The sequence below is a fragment of the Eubalaena glacialis genome, chromosome 8 (assembly GCF_028564815.1).
Source record: "Eubalaena glacialis isolate mEubGla1 chromosome 8, mEubGla1.1.hap2.+ XY, whole genome shotgun sequence".
Taxonomy (NCBI): Eukaryota; Metazoa; Chordata; class Mammalia; order Artiodactyla; family Balaenidae; genus Eubalaena; species Eubalaena glacialis.
Window position 1 is genome coordinate 10,776,243 of NC_083723.1, and position 23,333 is coordinate 10,799,575.

The 23,333-nt window shown below is 41.7% G+C and overlaps 1 protein-coding gene across 1 annotated transcript in view; it reads right to left on the minus strand.

The window, feature by feature from the left end:
* HECW1 (HECT, C2 and WW domain containing E3 ubiquitin protein ligase 1) overlaps nucleotides 1–23,333 on the minus strand; it is a 250,247-nt gene that overhangs the window by 110,586 nt on the left and 116,328 nt on the right. The window contains exons 6-8 of the mRNA XM_061197560.1: nucleotides 7,882–8,024; nucleotides 4,764–4,864; nucleotides 1,765–3,120 (exon numbers count right to left, since the gene is read on the minus strand). Of these exons, the coding sequence (XP_061053543.1) occupies nucleotides 1,765–3,120; nucleotides 4,764–4,864; nucleotides 7,882–8,024 (1,600 nt within the window). The remainder of the gene's footprint in view (nucleotides 1–1,764; nucleotides 3,121–4,763; nucleotides 4,865–7,881; nucleotides 8,025–23,333) is intronic.

A 23,333-nucleotide genomic window follows, 5' to 3' on the forward strand; every position in this document is an offset into this window, starting at 1 on the left:
TGTTGTTAAACATGCTTTTATATCAATGTATACTGAGTCAATTTTCAATTAGCCATGTGTGGACTGTCTCCCAACATGGCGGTCAAAGTATACCCATTGGCTACAACGGGTTGACAAACTCCGAATCCAGCCTTGTTTTTGTATGGCTCCGGGCTAAGAATGGTTATTACACTTCTAAAGGTAAAACTGTTTTAAAAAATACCCCTTGGGTGAGAAGAGTTTTTTGATTTTGCCTCTTGACCTACAAAGCCTAAAATTTTTACTATCTGGCCCCTTACAGAAAAAATTTGCTGAACTCTGGTCTAAACATCCCTGGCAGCTCTGAGTTGTGCCCTTGTATGAGTGTATCCCCCAAACTCCTTGTAATATACGTATTCGTAATTCTATTGTAATTACTGAGTGCCTTCCACACATATCTAGTGCCGATCCATCTTCCTGTGGCCAGCACAAAGCATCTGGCTCAGAACGAAGAAGGGACTCCAAACAACCTTGTTAAAGAAAGGAATCGTCCGCCCCATTCTCACACTCATGGGTGCCTTTCCATATTGTATGCCACCATGGTTTTCCTCCCTGTGTCTCTTTATTACCAATTCCCTTGGGCTTCTCCTTATCCTATGTGCCACTTTCCCTCACCCCTTCTTTCTCTAAAATGTAGAATTGGGCATTGTTAAGTACTTAAAATTATTTCTTTTAAGCTCACGTTAGTTCCTGTAAAAATTTGTAGGTGCCAGGCGTTTGTTTAGGTGCTGAGAATTCAAACATAAAAAAGCTATAACTCTGGCCCTTGATGAGCCTGCAGTCTAGAGACAAGACCAACGCATTTTGTTTGGAGGCTAATTTAAACAAATTAGAACAGCAAAAGAGCAGAATCTATATTTTTCTCTTTTAAAACAACTGAATTATTTCATATTATTATGTGACTTTTAAATTATTTCCCTTGATGTCACTGTCACTTGATTGGAAGGTGGTTCCCAATTCTGGATAAGGAAATGCAAATTAATTTTATATATGATTCCACAGGCATGACTAAGAAGGAAGGTCTTGGGTTAAGACACGGAATACATTTTGAAACTAAAGGGGGCACCTACTGGATTCGAATCTTACTTGAGACAAAGCGATTTACACATTTATGTTGTTCTTCCCTTCCGTTAGCCAAAATAGTCCCCAGACCCCCAAAACAACACAAAACAAAACCAACAACAATAACAGAATCGAGGAGACAGAAATCATGACACATACATGTAGGCTATACATATCCATTTGTACACAGGTTAGTTCAATTCTAAAACAGGTCATCTCCATGTTCTTCCAGTTATATTAACATTTATTGCTAATCTTCAATAAGTTTTGGGGACCAGCAGATACTGACACATTATCCACCTAATGTTGATGATCATTTCCTGCTTATATCGTTTGATACTAGCCTTGATGCTCTGGTTGTTGTCAAGACTAGAGGGTAACATGTACCCTATAACCCGTGATCAGTTAAAACCGAGAAGCACACATACAAGTATACGCTCACATCCAACTAGCTGTAATTCTTGGTGTGTATCTGAGCAGTGGCGGGGTGTCAGCCACCCACAGTCTGGAATACCGACATACACACACACACATGCACACATATACGTACAGGACAGGCACACGCAGCTGCCGCGGCAGCCTCATTTGGGACTGAGCCTCTCCCTCTTGTTTTGAAACCATGCTGGTGAGACCTGCGTCCCCCTGGTGGTCCTATTTCCTCTCTGATCGGCTGTGAGGTCTAACCTTCTCTCCGGTTGCTCGGCCCTGCCACGGGCGACTCCAGCCCTTCCACGGTTCTGGCCACGCTCCCGGTGGGGGCAGCCGACTCGTCTTGCCACCCCGCGCCGTTCGCCGACTCCGGCTCCAGCTCGGGGCTCTGCACCGAGTCGGGCACCGACTCGAAGGCGCTGTTCTCCTCCTCCTCGTCGTCATCCTGGGAGGAGAAGACGGTGCTCTCGGAGATCTTGGCGCTGTCCACGGAGGAGAAGCGGGTGTGGCTGGCGAACCTGCTGCCGTTGTAGCAGGAGGGGCTGTAGCAGGAGGCGCTGTAGCAGGAGCTGCTGTAGCACGAGCTGCTGTAGCACGAGGTGCTGTAGCACGAGGAGCTGTAGCACGAGGGGCTGCAGCAGGAGGCGTCGCAGCCCTCGCAGCTGTGGTCCCCGCCCTGCCGCGGGCTGGAGTCGCTCTCGCTCCCCGTGCTGGGGAGCGTGTCGCCATCTGGGACCGAGCCGTTGGCCAAGCCCGAGCGGCCCGGGGGCGCCGTGCCTGGAGTGGCCCCCTCGGGGGCCTCTCCATCCTCTTCCAGGGGAGGAGGCTCGGCGGCGACCGTGTCCACCTCGCTGAGCGCCTCCTTCTCCGAGGCATCCTTGAGGGTGGCCTCCTCCTCCGCGCCGCCGTCGTCCGCGCTGCCGCCCTGCGCAGAGGGCAGGCTGTGCAGCAGCGTGTGGATGCGGATGTAGTGGGTCCGAGGCGTCTCGGGCTCCCCGCAGGCGGACGCGATCACCGTCTCCAGCTCGGACACAGGCAGGGAGCACGGCCTGCTCTTCCTCTTCACCGAAGCCCGCAGCGGCAGCCTGTCCTCCCCCTGCCCCAGGGCAGACACGCCCCCCTCCTCCTCCTCCACCTGTTCCTTCTCCTCCTCCTGCCCCCCAGCCCCGCTCTCTGTCGCCGCCTCCTTGGCCACTGGCTCCCCAGGGCTCCCCGGGGCTCGACCGTCCTCCAGCAGCCCGGGTAGGGCCGCCTCCCCTCCCAGGTCCAGCCGCTCGGCCAGTTCTTTCGCGCTCAGGACGGGCTCCGTGTCCTCTGGCCAGGGGGCCGGAAGCTCCCCAGCCCCCTCAGGCCTCACACAGACCGTGCCATCATCTCCTGCCTCCGTGGTACCTGCGGCTGCCTCAACCGGATTGGCAAGCTCCAGGCTCTCGTTCCCTGCAGGGCCCACCGCGCTGCCCTGGCTCAGCTGCTCCGGCCTTGAGGTCCCCGAGGGCTCTGGTGCATTAGTGCAAGGGGGCTCCCCACGGCTGCTTGCCACCAGGCTATTCATGGGGCTGTCCTGAATTTCTGCAGACTGAGGTTCGGTACTCAGGGAAATCTCCTCATCATCTGCGGACAAGAAGAAAATGTCACTGTAGTGTTAGTCTGCTCTGGGGGACTGAGCCATCCTAGGGATTTCTGCCTTAGGATATTGGATGTAGGGGTTGATGAGGGTTTCCCATTGGCCAAAGCTCTGCTAAAAATACTGCAAGAATGAGTTCTCCTTATGTTAAGGACAACTTGCAGTCATGATATATTTGAGAATTCTGTTTCAAGGAACCTCATTTTTTGGTTAAAATGCCCAAAGCCTAGCACTACCCCAGTTCTGGGCACATAAATGTTTGCTACATGGAAGACCTCAGAGATGGGGGGCATGGTCTATAGTTCCTTGCTGGCTCCAGGCAGGACTAATTATACTGGTTCAGAGTGTTTACTATGGCTGGGTCCCCCAGGGTGGCAGAATGGGGTTCTTAGGTGACCAGAGAGAAGGAAAGGCCAATGATGGGAGCAACCACAGTCATTCAGCGGCTCAGACTGGAAGGTTTCCAACATATGGAGGTTACTGCAGTGGAAGATAAACCAGGTCTCCATACCAAGCACCCATTCAAGGAGTAGCAAGCATGGTTTACCTCTACCTTCCCCCAGTTGCTCTACTGCATCCCTGCCAGATAGGAATTTCCATTTCAAGCCCTAGTGCTATTCACTCATCAAAGAAAAGCAATCTCTCTGGTGCACTGTAAAGCTGTCCTTACTGCTACACTGAAGGAAGAGTCAGTTTTATTCTCACAATGTAGGAAACGCTGGATTTGAAAGGATGAAACAGTCAAGTGTTTTCTTACAATCTGCTTTGTATATTGGGCATAGAAAAGTGAAACTTTTGTCTGATGAGCAGGCAATGATACACTTCAGACCCTGAATTCTCAAAAGCTTTATTAGCTTTAATGGCAACCTATAAATGTGGCCCAGGAGGACCAGACAATTCTCAGTGTGATCTACACTTATGAGGGGGGTTGTAGGAGAAGAGCAAGAGAGGAATAAAGAGGCATCTCATCATTCTTATTTGGAGATATGTTTTGGCCTGAAAAACTGAACACGGGATGATTCTCAAGTTTTCTGTCCAACTTATAGTTTTCATTTTTCCTGTGATATTGTAAAAAACCACTGGGTAATCACAGTTCAACACTATGACATGTATCACATTCATTCACTCACTCATGTATGTAATGTTTCAACATCTATTGAGCAAGTCCTATGTGGATGCTGGGAGTCAAATGATAAATTAGACATGGCTCCATACCCACGTTGGCCTCTTTGTCAATTCCCACTCGAATGTCTAACCCTCTACCCTTGGGTCACCGAATGGAGAGGAGCCTCTCAATCAAGGGGACAGCAGAGACTTCCCTGGTGGTCCACTGGTTAGGACTCTGCGCTTCCACTGCAGGGGGCCCGGGTTTGATCCCTGGTCGGGGCAGTAAGATCCCACGAGCCATGTGGTGTGGCCAAAAAATAAAAATGAAAAACATAAAAAGGGAGACAGCAACCTGGCTTCCAGAACAGATCACTGGCTTCCAGGCCTCAAATGGAGAAGACAGATAGAGAACCACAAAACCTAGGACATGTCTGGAGAGAACCAAGGTTATTGTATTTTGGGGAAAGGAACCATGCTATGACACTCAGCTAGGACAACACGTGAAAGTACATGCTGAAAATACCTGGGTGGATGGAGGAAGTGATCTCAAATCGGAACTGCAGCTGTCCACTCACGTGATCTGTTGGAAGCCTGCGGCCAAGTGTGTAGCTGACCACTCTGTCCCTAGAAGGAAATAAGCACCGTCACAGATGTGGTCAATACCTGTCCTCCTAAAGACCACACAGTGTGCTTTCTGTGTCAGTGGGTGAAGCAGCCAAGCCCAGGGAGGCCCTGCTCTTAGGAGGTGGTGATCTGCTCGGGTACATATGAGATGGTCCTAAGGGAAAGATGGGAAAGTACATCTGCTCAACAGCGATGAAAACCTTCAAGAAAATCCTTATCGAATACTCCTAAGCAGGGATCAGTAAACTACAGCCCATGGGCCAAATCTGGCCCATCACTTGTTTTCATAAGGCCATGAGCTTTTTACATGTTTAAATAGTTGGAAAAGAAAGCAAAAGAAGAGTAGTATTTTGTGACATGTGAAAATGATACGAAATTCAAATTTCAGTTTCCATCAATAAAAGTTTTATTAGAATGCAGCCTTGTGTATTATTAAGTTTACTTCTTGTCTGGGCTGACTTCATGCTACAATGGCAGAGCTGAATAGTTGCGACAGAAACCATATGGCTTATACAGCCTGAAATATTTACTCTCTGGCTCCTTACAGAAAGTTTGCCAACCTGTGTTCTAGAGAAAAAAAAGAAAAAAAGAAAAGATATGGATATCCTTCGCTTGCTTTTCCTGTGCAGGCTGATATTTTCCAAATATGCCCTTAATAATAGACAGTGCCAGCAGCAGATGCGTGTCTTGAGATATCTATCTGTCTATCTATATCTAATATCTATGGAAGGATGCTGTCCTGGTTACCAGGGACCCTGTGGAGTGGTTCAGAAAGGGACCTGCTGCAGAACGGAGCAAAGCAAGACTTGTGGGCTGGGTCCACTGGCCCATGACCTCCGATTACACCAACTCCAGGGTCCCACAGAGAGACTCTGAAACTCCACCCTGGACTCTGGCACCATTCCCTCTTCCTGCTCAAGGCAATTTTTAATTACTAGGAAGACAATTATCCAGGGTGAAATCAACCTGAAACTTTGCTATTATAGTTTCATCAACAATGCAGCTTCAGCAGAGTACATGGTCCCCTACCTTCGCCTAAATAGGAAGAGTGATAACCTTGGGATATTCAGAAATGAACAAATCCACTCTACCCAATAATAACAAAGACATATTCCCAAACCAGTTGTTACTTAGATAATTCTGTAGTCACTCCATTTATTCATTTGTGGCATTCCAATAAAAAGATAAGTCACTGGCTGGTAGTGTTTTAATGTTTCTTCCTAGAAAGCACCAGCATTAGGAAACAACATATATCCCAGTGATCCACTGACTTAGTATTTCTATTTGGGAAGCCCTGGTTTCTTGCTTGGAGTTTCTAGGAAGCCCATTAAATAAAGCATTATATGCAGGGAAAATAGAATAAGCTACAATATTGACATGGGCCTTGGTCAATATTATGAGGTAGGTCTACTACGACCATAAGAGATCCTGAACCCCAAACCTCGGTGGAATCAGAGGAGGCCTAAAGACCATCAGACAGTGAGACAAAAATTAAATCGATCATGCTTTGCATTTGTTTTCCACGTTTTTCTTTCCTTTGCTTTCCACTCACTTTATCAACAAATATTTTTTGAGCCTCTCCCATGTAAAAAGTGCTGCCGGTGATACACAGCAGGTAATGCATACCGCTGCCTTTAAATAGCTTACATCCAGCTGGGGGCACGAGGCAGGACCACTACATAAAGGGCTCAAGGCAGCGGTGATATTTCCAATGTGAGGCTGAGGCAGGCGTGGGTAGAGGACTTGAGGGAGGGAGGCAGCCAGCCCGGCAGAGAGCTGAGGGCTGTGATGTTACAGGCCAAGGGATCGAGGGAGGTTTCTGAGCTTTATTTTAGAATTTTTTTTTTTGGCCGCACAGCACGGCATGGGGGGTCTTAGTTCCCCAAACAGGGATGGAACCCACGCCCTCTGCAGTGGAAGCGCGGAGTCCTAACCACTGGACCGCCTGGGTAGTCCCATGAGCTGCCTTTATTTTAAAAGGCATACAGTTTGCTATTTTAAAAATGAACAGTTTGGAATCATTTAGTCCCTATGTGCCACAGACAGCTTTACGTTCTTTAGGTATATTTTTGTTTGTTTGTTTGTTTGAGTGGAAAATGCAAACACCTTGTTTGACACACGACTGTAGCTTCGTAAATGTCAACTCCCTTTGGCTTGAGAATTAACACGTGTCTATGTGCACACAGCTGCACACACGCTATCAGGTTCTGATTACATGTCCTTACGATAACTGTGAGTGATTCCAAAGTCCTTCTGAAAATCCAAAGAGCTTTAAATTAAGACCCTTGGAAATTCTGCATAATTTTCCTCATTCCTTTGATATTATTCTAAGTATCGCACTGAGGCATACCTATGACCAGAGAGTTAGTGTTTTCAAATATAGTTGCCATTACCTATGGAAATACATATTATGTACAAGGATTTTATCTGGTCAGAGTTTAATGAGAACCCTGAATGGACATGAATGTAGAAGATACAAAACGCAGAAACATATTCTCATATACAACTGAACTATGCAAGCAACATAATTGTGGTTGCACCATAAGGATTCACGCTTTTAAAATGTCATACATATTATCTAGCATTTTCTATAAATACGAGTGTTTTCTAAGGCGCTCTGGTCTAGTAACCCAGCATTTCATCTTGTTATGGAAATGTCACAAATGATTAAATCCTACACACAAGACAGGCATATGAATGAAATGTTATCTTTCGTAGTAAAACAAATTGTAATTTCTATCTGTACAGAAAAAATGCTGCATTAAGGGCTTCTTTCACTATAGTGTCTTAGGAATTTTTACTCTCTTGCATAAGTAACCAGTGGTAAACAAACTAGGGGAAAGGGAAGGGTCTGTTTAATTAAATGTTGTAGCTCAACAACATAATTAATGGGAGAAGCCAAGGAAATACAGCACCACCTTTTCAGTTCAAGTCTCTATGAGACTGTATTGTTGCCTCCCTTGGGCCTGGCCTGCTGGCTGTTGCCTAGTGATACTGAGCTCTTGGTCAAGGTTTACCCTATGGCATGTCTTTCCAGGAGTCTCTGAACGGGCATCGACAGCTTTCCCAAGAAGCGCTTGATGATGGGGCGGCTCTTGGCAAACTTGTCCTTCACCTCAATTTCCAGCACATCAGTGGGCAAGGACACAAAGCTGAATTGCTGCAATGAAAAAACATGTGGCATCAATTAATTGCAAGGTGAGAGGGCTGGCCAGTCCCCAGTCCATCTGCTTTGAATGATGTCATTGTCAAACACCCCAGCAGCAATATCTCTATCTATCTATCTATCTATCTATCTATCTACCTATCTATCTATCTCAACCTATCTCTATCTCAAGGTTTTAGAAATGCTGTGAACCCTGTTTATTCAATAAATGAATAATGGTCACAATGAGATGTCTTCTCAGTGCTTAAAAATAAGGTCCTTTTCTTTTTTTTTTTTTTTTTTTGGCCACTTGGCTTGCAGGATCTTAGTTCCCTGACCAGGGATCGAACCCGTGCCCCCTGCAGTGGAAGTGCGGAGTTCTAACCACTGGACTGCCAGGGAATTCCCTAAAAATAAGGTTATTCTCGGAGATTCAAATAATAAAATCAACTCACTTTAAAGGGAAAGAATGCTACCCAGGCCTCACCATACTTGACTGAAGGTATCAACATACTTAAAGAAAGAAAAAGCAAAACTCACCTCTAATTAAGGAAATGCACTTCAAATCAACAATGCAATATCTTTTTTTTTCATGATTATAATGGCAGAGATTTTTTAAAGTTTGATCATACACTGCCTTCTGGAAAGCGGGAAGGGACAAGAACTCTCACACTGTATTGATGGAAATGCAAATTGATTGGACTCTTAGGAAGGGAATTGGTAATATTTTTTGGCATTTAATCTACAAATTCCCGGGGGCTTCCCTGGTGGCGCAGTGGTTGGGAATCTGCCTGCCAATGCAGGGGACACGGGTTCGAGCCCTGGTCCGGGAGAATCCCACATGCCGCGGAGCAACTAGGCCCGTGAGCCACAACTACTGAGCCTGCGCGTCTGGAGCCTGTGCTCCGCAACAAGAGAGGCTGCGACAGTGAGAGGCCCGCGCACCGCGATGAAGAGTGGCCCCCGCTCGCCGCAACTGGAGAGAGCCCTCGCACAGAAACGAAGACCCAACACAGCCAAAAATTAATTAATTAATTAATTAATTTTAAAAAAACCCAACAAATACAGAACTTTAAAAAAAAAAAAAAAAAAAACTACAAATTCCCTTCAACCCAGAATTCTACTTCTAGGAATTTCCCCTCTGGATTAACTTGTACAAGTGTGCAAAATACATATTTTTTATAAGGATGTTCAATAGAGCATTATTAACAATTACAAAAGGCTGGAGAGATTTAAAATACGCCTACCAATAGGAAACCAGCTAAATGAAGGATGGTAAATTTTCGAAACAGAGAACTCTGCTGTCATTCAAAAGAAATAGGTAAATAAATATGTTCTGACATGAAATGATACCTGACAAATTAAGTGAAAAAAGGCAAGATGTAGAAAAATGTGAAGAGTGGGATTCCGTTTGTATTTTGAATTGCAGAGAAAATGCCTGGAGGGTACAATCCAAACTGAACTTGAGGATGTGGGCTCATAGTGGGGTTGGTGGGGGGAGAAACCAGATCTTTTTCCTTCTGTTGTAAACTGTTCATTTTTTAAATAGCATACTGTAGGGCTTTTAAAATAAAGGCGACGACAATTAAAGGCAGACTGTGATCGTCAGAAGTTGGCTTGGCCATCAATAAGTGTAGAAAAGGAGAGAGAGGAAAATATTTTCATTGCCCAGCTCAGACTCTCTGGGAGGGGGGAGTTGATTAAAAGTTACAGTCCCCTTAATTAAGGGTTGTGAAACAGCTGAAATATATAACTATTTTCTTTTATTCTGATTAATTCCTAAAAGCATTCTTTTCACTTTAGTTGATTTCTAATATCAGAGGTTAAATATGTCGGGCATGCCAATGTTAATATCCCCTCCGTACCAGTCACGATGGGCTGGGGTATGCTGCAGTAACCACCCAGTTCCACATCTCAGTGACTTACGGTAGCAAAGTTTTTCCTTGCTCACACTGTCATTGTGGGCTGGCAGAGGGTTCTGTTCATTAGTCACTCAGGGAGCCAGACTGATGGAGCAGACACACTCTCAAACACTGCCAGCCACAGTGACAGCAGGAAAGAGAACTCTGGAGGGTTTTCGTCCTGCAAATAAGTATTCACTTTCAATCCTAAGGCTTCATCACAACTAGACACACACCCCAGCCACCCATAGGGAATAGGAAGTATGATCCTATCGTATGTCTGGGAGATAGAGAACAGAAATATTTGGCAAACAGCAATAATAGCTTCCACACCCTCCCTCCATACGGTGCTTCTAGTTTCCATTACAAATTAGTTTTACTTAATAGCCATATACTTCCTAAGAACCAATCATTTTTGGTACTGACAAAACTGAATTTACGGACATGCTAAGCTTGAGGATCAAACCCAGGAATTGGTTTGATTCTCCTCTAAGAAGGCCTCTGAGCATCCAGGCTCCCTAACTATCTCGGGTCCCAAACTTCCATTTCTTCTGCCTAGTAATTCCATTCTGAATGTACTATAATGGATCTCCTAACCTAAAAGCTCAACCATAGGCTAGGCACATTGTAGTATATGTATATGACAGAATAGTTTATAATTTTCTAAATTACAATAATTTATATTATGATTATACCTAAATATGCAATTACAATTATAACACATTAAATGACAATAAGATAGAAAATGCTTATTTTCCAATGCTAAGTGACAAGAGCAAGCAACATATAGCTCACGATCACAATAATGTGAATGAAATGAATAGAAAAAAGACTGGAAAGAATTACAACAAATTTCAATAGCAGTTGCTTTACCAACTAAGATTATGTCCCCCACCCATTTCTTTCTGTGATGAACATGTATTATTTTTATACTAAAAAACGTAATCACCTTTATTAAAACAAGAGTATTTCTGGCGCTAGCAGCCTGCATGGGACACGAAAGTCAGCTTACTAAGACGTTCTCTGAAACTTGGTGGTAAATCCTGAGTTCTTTTCCTCCCTCCACAAAGACTTCCTTCTCAGCCTCTCTTCACAAATCTACCCCTTCATGGCTGGCATCAACCCCTCTCCACCAGGCCCTTACTTCCATGCCGTGGTTACTGGAGTCCATGTAAACTTCCAGCTAGGTCAGGTTCTCCTTTAAAAAATTTTTTATTGAAGTATAGTTGACTTACAATGTTGTGTTAGTTTCAGGTGTACAGCAAAGTGAATCGGTTATATATATATATATATATATATATCTCCATTCTCTTTCAGATTCTTTTCCCATATAGGTTATTACAGAACTTGAGTAGAGTTCCCTGTGCTATACAGGTCAGGTTCTTTTAAGAACCAGTGAGCAGCTCTAAAAATATAAAAGTCTGCCTATTCCTGAGCAAGCTATTTGCACCTGTGAGTCTGAGGCCAGGGTGATGAATTTTGTCTGGCTGCTGACCTGGCTCTTACTCTGAGCCCCTGAAGAACTTGCAGAGTGAGGTGGACTTGGCTTTTTTTCCTAGATCTGCACATCTAAGTTCTTGACTTTCTCATGCATGACCTCACTGAACCTCAGCATCTTCAACTGTAGACCAGCAAAAGAAGGTTCATGTTGTGTAAGATTAAACTGCATCTTTTCCTCTCCATTCCTGGTCCATCCAGATTCTACCTGCCCCATCCTCTAATATTTCCTTCTCCTTTTGACTCTTTAATTATTGGACTTCTTTCAAATCTACGACCTTATTTCAGCTGGTCCTTAACAACCAGTAAGTCTATACAACTGTTTGTAGTATCCGTAAGCCAGGTTCAAATGCCTAGTGCACAGACAAAAGCTACAGTTCTCCTACTACCAATGCCCACTCTGTCTTTCTATCCAGAGAAATGGCCTGGTTAATGGTCAAAAGAAAAATCTGTGAACTATATCTGCAAAGGAGTAAAAAAAAAAAGATGCATTATTGATCCAAGCCCCCTGCTCTTTGTGGAATTCTGTCACCTTGCATCCTAGTTCACCTGTGAAAGAAACCAATGTGGCAAATGAAAAAGCCAATCCTGGATCCTTAGGGATTGGAAGTCTGGCCATTTCCCACTTCATCCTCCTCCTCTTGCTTGAGAGCATCTAAGGGTAACTGTACTCCATGCTTGGACCAATCAATCAATAAATGGCTCCTTATCTCTGCATAAGTCATGAAACTATCCTAGATAAAGGAACTCCTGGTGTCTTGAGGGTCAGAGAGTAAAGTTCCATAAGTCAACTTTCCATTAGAACATTAAATTCTGAATTCTCTTTCTTGGCTGCACTTGAGGAACCAACTGTCAGACCTCTTATAATTGGCAACAATGGCAGGAAGAAAGCTGTACGAGGCCCAATGCCGGGGCATGAGCTGCAATGACACATACAATGTTCTTACAGCATCAAGCCTCCTTTTGGTTTTGTTTCAGCACAGGTTGTGGGACTCTTACTTTTGCTTTGGGCCATTGGTACTTAGCCCTGGCTCCCATTAGAATCATCTGGGGAGCTTTAACAAAAATACCCATTACTGGATCCCATCCTTGACTAATTAAATTAGATTCCCTTGGGGGTAGAGCAGGGCACTGGTAGTGTTTCTAGCTTCCCAGATTACTCTACCGTGCAACCAGAGTAGAGAATCACAGTTCCCACAGTAATAATCCATTTTAATATAGAATAATCTCATTGTTATAAAAATATTTCTTAGATCAAATCTAAATCTTCCTCTGTGGTCTGAATATTTAGCCCAGTGATTCATAACATATTCTTCAAATCCCAGCTTAGTAGTACTATTAAATTTAATAACATTTATTTTTTAATAATAATATTTAATAATATTTATTTTTTTGGTCTTGGCATTCTTATTAATAGCAGTAGATGGTAGTGGGCCTCTATCCAATAGATGCCAGTAATACCCCTCTAGTTGTGACAACCAAAAATGACTCCAATCATTGCTCAATGTCTCCTGGGGGCAAAACTGCCCTTGTTGAGAACCACCGATGTAGGCCTACCTTCTTCAATTTTCCAGAGAGATGTTAGACTAGTGTTGCAATATATGGGAGTATCTATTGATTTTGGTTTGCATTGTTACTCAATAGGCCACTTACAGAAATAAGATGCTCTATTTATTTATTATATTCTATCTTGCTTCAGAAAAGACACGGGGTAGATCTTCTATAAACAGAATTTCCATAAACTGAACTTACTGAAATAAAAACAAAGTAGAGAACCAAAAGAAATATTAAATTGGAAATTATGTTAAACTATGGCAGCAGTTCCATAATTGGCAAGTGAGGCAGAGATCAGGAGAATGTTGGTCATAAAGCAGCCAATGGCTCAGAAAAAGGGAAGGGTTACCTACTCACTCACAAACACTTCCTGAGCACTGACTCTGAGCTGGGTGCTGGTGACACGGCCACGCCCCTATGAGCTTGCAGTCTTATGCTGCAGGTAGACAATGACAAAACAGAAAGTTCCATGGTAAGAGTCCCCAGAGGCTCAGCCTGATGGACAGGCCCAGAGAAGGGGTGGCCGATGGTGGTGGGGAGAAGGCTAATGAACAGGTAGAGACAACTTCCCAGAGGAGGCGATGCCTCAACTAAGTCATAACAGTTAAGTAGGCATCAGCTGGATGAAGCAGGTGTGGGAGGAACATTCCAGGGAGAGGGGACACTATTGGCAAAAGGCTGAAGTTCACAGAGTGCACGGGTCCCTTTGGGAAATGTGGGTGCCTCACTATGTCTGGATCATAGAAGGGGTCAAGTTATGAGAGGAAACTGGATAGATAAGCAGGATCCAGCTCACAAACAGCTTCCTGGACAGAGCCTAGACTTATCCCAAAGGCATCTGGGAACAATGGAACTGAATTATGCAAATGACACACTCAGATGTGCATTTTAGAGAAGTCACTGTAGTAGGGCTGAGGAGGTGTCCATAGATGGTCAGGCCAGGAGGCAGACAGACCAGGTGAAACAAGTGAGAAGTGAGGAGGCAGCCTGGCAGGGAAGGAGGAAAAGGGTGGCAGATTTGTGGACTGGCTAAATGTGAGTGAGAGCCATGGCATGTGGGAGAGGAAGAGACCTCAAGTTCCCAAGGCTGGATTTGCAAGACTGAGGGCATGTGGGAGGATTAATAGCTAGAAAAGAGGGGCTGAGTGACTGAATGTCCCAAAGCAATGAAGGTACAGAGTGATGGAAATAGGGGTTGGAAGGATATTAGGTTGTAAAGAGACAGCTGGGGAGCTTGTGATGTTTTCACATGATCGAAGGTGTAAGCATTGGAATGGATGGCTGGTGATAAATGGAAGTAAAGGTCAATGGGATCGAGGACGTTAAGGAAATTAGGTCATTCATGTGGACTCTGTGATCATCCAGGAGAATGGTTGGTCTTGGGTAGAAAGGGAAGATGGTGCCACAGGTAGAAAGGATGAGTTGTAGCCGAGTAACTAATGGGACCCATTAGTGCCTTGATGTAGCCAAGACAATAAGGACATCAGTGTGGGAGGGGACACTATAATCAAACATGAAGAAATAGTTGTGGGAAGTTTCAGAGAAACGTTCAACATGATTTGGAAAGTATTTTCACTTAGGCATTTAGGGGCAGGTATGAGAAAAGATGATCCCAGTCTGAGAGAGCAGAAGTACAGTTGATTCATTTATGTCCACTCATAAACTTATGGAAGTCGGGAAAGGCTGAGAAGTGAAAAGTGGTAGGGACAGTTGACTTGTTTTGGGTCATGTTACATTTGAAGAGGTAGGAGGATGTTGAGGAGTAAGGCAGGAATACCAACTCGAAGCCAAGACTGGATGCCTGGTGATGTAGGGGAGGAGTGGTCCTAATTGTTGTGTGAAATAGGTCATGATATGCAGTTAGAGGGGCATCTAGTTTTGCCTCTCTTCTCTTGCAGACATAAGGGGAAAATAAAACACCAACTCCATTCACAAGAGGCTGCCTGGTGCCATTCAGCCAACACCATTATTCATTACTAATGAAAGTTAAATGGACTAGGTTTAGCGCTTCCTGTGCAAACGTTCTCCAAGGAGAAGGAAAGCAGGAAGGAAGTAAATGGAGCATGCAAACCGCAGCTACTCTTCCTTAGAAGCTTGCATGGTATGTGACTTTCCATTCAGGTGGCACTATTCACTGAGCTTAAAAATGATACTCAAAAATAGTGCTGCCTAAAGTCAAGGATAACAATAGACAGGAAAACAACTTCACTAGCAGAGCAATCACTGAGTCAAGAGCAATGTTCTTCTCTCTCACTAGCAATGTCACAGGGTTTTATATTAAGAGGTGATGCTCTTGGACTCTGGGCATAGGAGACCTACCCCTCCAAGCAGTGCGTAGCCTGACTCTACCCCAGGAAGGACATCCCAGAATCCTGCTGAGAGGTGAGCCTTGTATCTGCAGAGAATCTAACTGCTTTGAATAATAAAGGCTGCTCTTACAGATCTGTGGTATATGGAAAGTTTACATTTCTTCTTATGCATAAGAACAAGGGAACTGGTCTCGACTGGGCCTCCACCATCTCCATATCAGGCAATGAGAAAACTCAGCCACAGAAAAGAATATTATTAATTTTATTTGCAGGCACTGCTGTGGCAAAATTAGGCCAAGATTTAGGCTTGGCAGAGTGGGAAGCAAGGTCTGCAAGTGTGTGCTTGTAAATATGTAATGTTATATACTTATATACTATATATAAAATATATCAAATACAAAAGTATGTATTATACTTACTACATAACATGTATTCTATCTATATCTGTATCTATATCCATATTCTTAACCACAGGCATCCCTAACCCCCAGGCCACATACCAATACTGGTCTGTGGCCTGTTAGGAACTGGGCTGCACAGTAGGAGGTGAGCGGCAGGTGAGTGAATGAAGCTTCATCTGTATTTACAGCCGCTCCCCATCGCTCGCATTACTGCCTGAGCTCCGCCTTCTGCCAGCATTATGGTGAGTTGTATAATTATTTCATTATATATTACAATGTAATAATAATAGAAATAAAGTGCACAATAAATGTAATGCACTTGAATCATCCCAAGACCATGCCCCTCCCTCCCCGGTCCATGGAAAAATTGTGTTCCATGAAACCAATCCCTGGTGTCAAAAAGGTTGGGGACCACATCTACATCTCTAAGTCTTTTGCTTCTGAAGATGATTCATTTCAACGCCTATAAAAAAGGAATAGGATTACTAGATTGAAAACCAAGAAGACCAAAATTTGCTGTGTGATCATAAGCAACTTAATCAACCTTTCTATGTCTACTTTATAGTACCGCTAACAGAGAAGAAGCACTGTCTGCACAGGCTTTGTTGGTAAATTGTCATCTTCACTGTACAGTTCCTCAACTGCATACCTTGGTCAGCCCTGCATGTTCTTTGTACCTTTAGGAGCCTATATCTAATCAGTCATTGAATCTAAACTCTCTAGAGTCCGTTCTCTCCTCCCCACTTCTGCTGCCACTGGCCAATGTTATTCCCTGCCCATGGAATAACCTCCTAACTGGTCTCCCAGTCTTCAGCTTCTCTCTTACAGTGGCCAGTAAAGTTATGTCTCTGAAACACAGATTTGATCCTTTCATTCTCTTGCAGAATAACTTCCCCTGATTTTTTTCTCACTCACGGGATGAAATCCAAATTTCCCAATGACCGTTTGGTTCCTGCCAATCTTTCCCCCTTCACTTATTATACTCATTCCCTGGCAACCTCATTTTCTTTCACACATTTTCACAGACTTCCTAGAAGTTGTTCTTTCCCAACTTCCTGGCCATGCCAAACTCCTACTCATCCTTTAAACACCCATTCAAATAAAATTTCTTCTGTGAAGGCTTTTCTGACTTTGGGAACCACCAACAGAGACAGCTGTTTTTTCTTCTGCTTCCATATCTCCTCTATAGTTTATATCGCATTATTTATTTTCTTGTGGTAAATAAGGATGCACACAGAAATGTGTAATTTGAATATGGAAATGAACAGTGACAAGAGAGGGAATCAGTGACTGGCTACTCCTGGAGGTATTTCCACCAGAAGTCACATATTGATGCTGCAAAAGTGGAATATAATACAAGCTTGTGTGTAATCTAAGATGCACTCTCTATGAATGCTAGATTGCATCTTCAGTGCCCAAGCCATTTTAGTTATTGTTCTGGCAGAAAATCTAAGTACTAGATTTTAATAGAAATAGAAAATATGAACAGACCAATCAAAAATGCTGAAATTAAAACAGTGATTAAAAAACTCCCAACAAACAAAAGTACAGGACCAGATGGCTTCACAGGCGAATTCTATCAAACATTTAGAGAAGAGTTAACACCTATCCTTCTGAAACTATTCCAAAAAATTGCAGAGGAAGGAGTACTCCCAAACTCATTCTATGAGGCTGCCATCATCCTGATACCAAAGCCAAAGATACCACAAAACAAAAGAAAAAGAAAATTACAGGCCAATATCACTGATGAACATAGACACAAAAATCCTCAACAAAATACCAGCAAACTGAATCCAACAATATATTAAAAGGATCACACACCATGATCAGTTGGGATTTATCCCCGGGATACAAGGATTTTTCAATATCCACATATCAATCAGTGTGATACACCACATTAACAAATTGAAGAATAAAAACCATATGATCATCTCAATAGATACAGAAAAAAGCTTTTGACAAAATTCAACACCATTTATGACAAAAACTCTCCAGAAAGTGGGCATAGAGGGAACATACCTCAACATAATAAAGGCCATACACGACAAACCCACAGCTAACACCATACTCAACAGTGAAAAGCTGAAAGCATTTACCCTAAGATCAGGAACAAGACAAGGATGTCCACTACTGCTACTTTTAGTCAACATAGGTTTGGAAGTCCTAGCCACAGGAATCAGAGAAGAAAAAGAAATAAAAGGAATCCAAACTGCAAATGAAGAAGTAAAACTATCACTGTTTGCAGATGACATGATACCGTATGTAGAAAATCCTAAAGATGCTACCAGAAAACTACTAGAGCTCATCAATGAATTTGGTAAAGCTGTAGAATTCAAAATTAATACATAGAAATCTGTTGTATTTCTATACACTAACAGTGAAAGATCAGAAAGAGAAATTAAGGAAACAATCCCATTTACCACTGCATCAAAAAGAATAAAATACCTAGGAATAAACCTACCTAAGGAGGCAAAAGACCTGTTCTATAAGGCACTGATGAAAGAAATCAAAGATAAAACAAACAGGTGGAGAGATATACCATGTTCCTGGATTGGAAGAATCAATATTGTCAAAATGACTTTACTACCCAAGGCAATCTACAGATTCAATGCAATCCCTGTCAAATTACTAATGGCAATTTTTTTTTCAGATTTAGAACAAAAAAATCTTAAAATTTGTATGGAAACACAAAAGAACCCAAATGCCAAAGCAACCTTGAGAAAGAAAAATGGAGCTCGAGGAATCAGGCTCCCTGACTTCAGACTATACTATAAAGCTACAGTAATCAAAACAGCATGATACTGGCACAAAGACAAACTTACAGATCAATGGAACAGGATAGAAAGCCCAGAGATAAACCCACACACATATGGTCAATTAATTTATGACAAAGGAGGCAAGAATATACAATGGAGAAAAGACAGCCTCTTCAATAAGTGGTGCTGGGAAAACTGGACAGCCACATGTAAAAGAATGAAATTAGAACATTCTCTTAACACCACACATAAAAATAAACTCAAAATGCATTAAAGATCTAAATGCAAGACCAGATGCTATAAAACTCTTAGGGGAAAACATAGGCAAAACATTGGATCCACCTCCTAGAGTAATGGAAATAAAAACAAAATAAACAAATGGGAGCTAACTAAACTTAAAAGCAAAGGAAACCATAAACAAAACAAAAAGACAACCCACAGAATGGGAGAAAATATTTGCAAGTGATGTGACCAACAAGGGATTAATCTCTAAAATATACAGACAGCTCATGCAGCTCAATATCAAAAAAGACAAAAAACAAAAAACAAAAAAACAAACAACCCATCAAAAAATGGGCAGGAGATCTAAGTAGACATTTCTCCAAAGAAGACATACAGATGGCCAAAAAGCACATGAAAAGATGCTCAACATTGCTAATTATTAGAGAAATGCAAATCAAAACTACACTGAGTTATCACCTCACACTGGGCAGAATGGCCATCATCAAAAAGTCTACAAACAGTAAATGCTGGAGAGGGTGTGGAGAAAAAGGAACCCTCCCTCCTGTTGGTGGGAATGTAAATTGGTACAACCACTATGGAGAATAGTATGGAGGTTCCTTAAAAAACTATAAATAGAGCTACCATATGATCCTGTAATCCCACTCCTGGGCATATATCTAGAGAAAACCATAATTCGGAAAGATACATGCAGCCCAATGTTCATAGCAGCACTATTTACAATAGCCAAGACATGGAAGCAACCTAAATGTCCATCGATAGGTGAATGGATAAAGAAGATGTGGTAAATTTATACAATGGAATATTACTTAGGCATAGAAAAGAAGGAAATATAATGCCATTTGCAGCAACATGGATGGACCGAGAGATTATCCTACTAAGTTAAGTAAGCCAGATAGGGAAAGACAAATATCATATGATATCACTTATATGTGGAATCTAAAATAAAATTGATACAAATGAACTTATATACAAAACAGAAATAGACCCACAGATATAGAAAACAAATTTATGGTTACCAAAGGAGAAAGGTGAGGGGGGATAAATTAAGAGTTTGTGATTAACATATACACACTACTATATATAAAATAGGTAACCAACAAGGACCTACTATGTAGCACAGAGAGCTATACTCAATATTTTGCAATAACCTATAAGGGAAAAGAATCTGAAAAAAAATGTATGTATGTATAACTGAATCACTTTGCTGTACACCTGAAACTAACACAACACTGCAAATCACCTATACTTCAATTTTAAAAAATGCTATTGCACGCTTTAAAAAAAGATACATCATCATACAAAAAAAGAGTGGAGTAAAAATAAAGACATTTTCAAATATAAAATGACTTTGAGAGTTTACCATCCATAAAGTTTCAGGACTTTTTTTCAGACACAGTTTGCAATTATAATTAAAAGTCAAGACATCAGATTAAGAAAAAGAGATACAGTAGCAATATAAAAAATCATGGTATATACAGACATTCCTTGACTTACGATGGTTCAACCTAGAATGTTTTGACTTTACAATGGTGTGAAAGTGATATGCATTCAGTAGAAACCATACCTTGAGTTCTGAATTTTGATCTTTGCCCAGGTAGTGAGGTGTGGTACAATGATACTCTGTCGTGATGCTGGGCACTGGCAGCCACAGCTCCCACTGGACCACACGGGTGAACAACCCATACACTTGCAACCATTCTGTACCCAAACAGTCATTCTGGTTTTTACTTTTAATATAGTATTCAACAAATTACATGAGATATTCATCACTTTAGTATAAAGTAGGCTTTGTGTTAGATGATTTTGCCAAACTGTAGGCTAATGTAAGTGTTCTGAGCACATTTAAGACAGGCTAGGCTAACCTATGAAGTTCAGTAGGTTAAGGGTATTAAATGCATTTTTTAAAATGATGTTATTTTCTTTTTTAAAAACTTTTTATTTAATATTGGAGTATAGTTGATTCATAATGTTGTGTTAGTTTCCAGTGTACAACAAAGTGATTCAGTTATACATATACATGTACCTATTCTTTTTCAAATTCTTTTACCAATTAGGTTGTTACAGAATATTGAGCAGAGTTCTTTGTTGGTTACCCATTTTAAATATAGTAGTGTGTACTTAGATATTTTCAACTTATGATGGGTTTATTGGAATGTAATCCCATCGTTAAGTAAATATCTGTCTATCTATCTAATCTACCATCTATCTATCAATATAGATATAGCCTCCACATTTTGGTGTGTATTTTGTATATATTTTTATGAACAACTTTATGAAAATAGAAAACATAAACAATGGATACTTACTAGAAAAAAAGTTTTAAAGTTGATTCAAGAGAAAATAGAAAACCTGAATAAATCAATAAACCTTTAAGAATTGAACTGATAATCAAACATCTTGTTACCAAATCACTTTATAAGTAAATTTTGCCAAAACTCCTTGGAACTCCTTGGAATCTCTATCTTATATAAACTGTTCAAGAAAAAATGAAAATAAAAAAAAGAGACAGCTACACAAATCATTTTCTGAGGATGACATCGTTGACACAAACTGTACATGGACATTGTAAGAAAACTAAAGACATCTTAATTCTTAACACAGTTGCAAAAGTCCTAAATAAAAATAGCTGCAAATCAAAAATAACATTTTAAAGAAAAACACCAAAGTGTATCTTCCAGGCTGAGTGCTACCTGTGTGACCTCTCCTCTGAGACCAGTAGCCCCCTCCTCCTTGGTCATTCCTTATGTTCTTGCAGAGGGTATGTAAGATGTGAGACATTCATTTTAGGTACTAACTTTATTTCATCTCACTTTTTACTCAAAAACTTCTCTGATTTCATTTTTCTCACCTATATTTAAATACATTTTATCTTGCTGTATTGTATGCATTCTGTATATTTTCAGGAACAAGAAGTGATATGCTGTGTGCCCTCAGATTTGACACTTCCTATGGGAAACGTCAGGTCACTAAGTGACCTGTACCTAAAGAGATGGGCCAACAGTTGAGGCCAGAACCCCTCCTCTTCCCTCCACCATCAGGCAGCCCATTAAGTAAGAAAACCTCTGCCTCCCCTTTTCCCAATCCTAGCTTCCAACAATGGGGCCATTATCCCTGCAGGAAAAGGTGAGGGGATCCCCAGACTTCTACTATGATTTCATTTCTCTTGAAGGTGCTGGAGTGGGGAGAAGGGGAAAAAGAAAAGAGTTTGTCTCCTTTCCACTCCAAGACCCTCAAACCACAATCCTGGTCTGTGGTGGATGGGAGGAAAAGAGATTTAAACTAGACTTGATTGGATTATAACTAAAAGTGATCAGCAAGTTACAGGGTGTGCCCAAGACATCTTTAAGAGATAGTTGAGCATGGCTGAATGCAGTGACTGGAAGAAATTAAAACTAATTATGGTATCACATCACTGAATTGAGGCAGCTCAATTAAGCAGATTGTCTATCTATCTATCTATCTATCTATCTACCTACCTACCTACTTACCCACCCACCAATCTATAGTGTGTAGTTTGGCAGGCATATAAAATATCTGCTTCTCAAATATTCTCTTGGTTATTTTAGCTGGGGTTGAAAGCTTATTACTAACTTAATCATTATGGATCTGCCATCTACTGTTCCATATTATCTGTGGGCTGCACAATATTCCCTTTTAATTACACTGTAAGTCATTGGACTTGTGCTGTATTTCTTCTGTCTGTATGTTTCTCTCACAAATATACTAAGTTATACCCATATCCGTTAAATGTCTCCCTTAAATGTAATGTTCTTTTAGCCAAAGTTGGATACAGCCTAAATGCTTACCATAAGCTTTTTACAAAAATAAACAAAATCTCAGAAAATATGAGATTAGCTAATTAATCACGGTATTACTATAAAAATAATTTTGTAATATATGAAATCAATAACCTAAACAAAAAATTCAGTCATTACAAAATTGCAAATTAAAGTCATTGATAATATGACAAGAACTCTACTGATTTTCCCTGATATTTTTAACTTAAAAATGCTGTTGTTTATATTGGCTTTTGTTCATATTTCTTTATTAACTTTATTCTATGCTAATTATCCAAAGCACTGAAAAAAGCTGAGAAAGCTAAATAGATTAAAGCCTGATGTAACTCGAGATTTTTCACTGGGCACAGCCATTACTTCCCGCAAGACAATCCTGATGGAGAAAAAGATGAGAACCTGCTAATAGACACCCCCAGAAGGACGGAATCATAGTCAGAAATGGGCCTTGCTGAAGTGGAATTTCTGCTGTGTAAGGAAAGAGAGTCCAAAGGATTTGGCCATTTCTATGACTTAATCCCCATTGGCTATTTCTTTTTCATTCTTTAAATGTGGTCAGTTCGTGTAGATATGCCAAGGGCAACTGCATACCACCTCTGAAATTCCTTGGGTCGTCTCCCACCTGCCTGCCCCATCGTTCCTGACCCTTGTCTCTCCTGGTTCCTAAATCCTCCTCTTTGGCTCATCTGTGCTTTGTTTCTATTTTTCTCAAGACTGCATGCTCAGAAATCCACTTAGATTGGTTCTCCCTGACTCTAGCCCTACCTTTGATTTTTGGTATCAGCCAAAATAGGATGTCGCTTCTGGTATTGGTCTTTAGCTTAACAAATTTCAGTCAATGAGAGAGGCACTACCCAGCTCTGATTTGC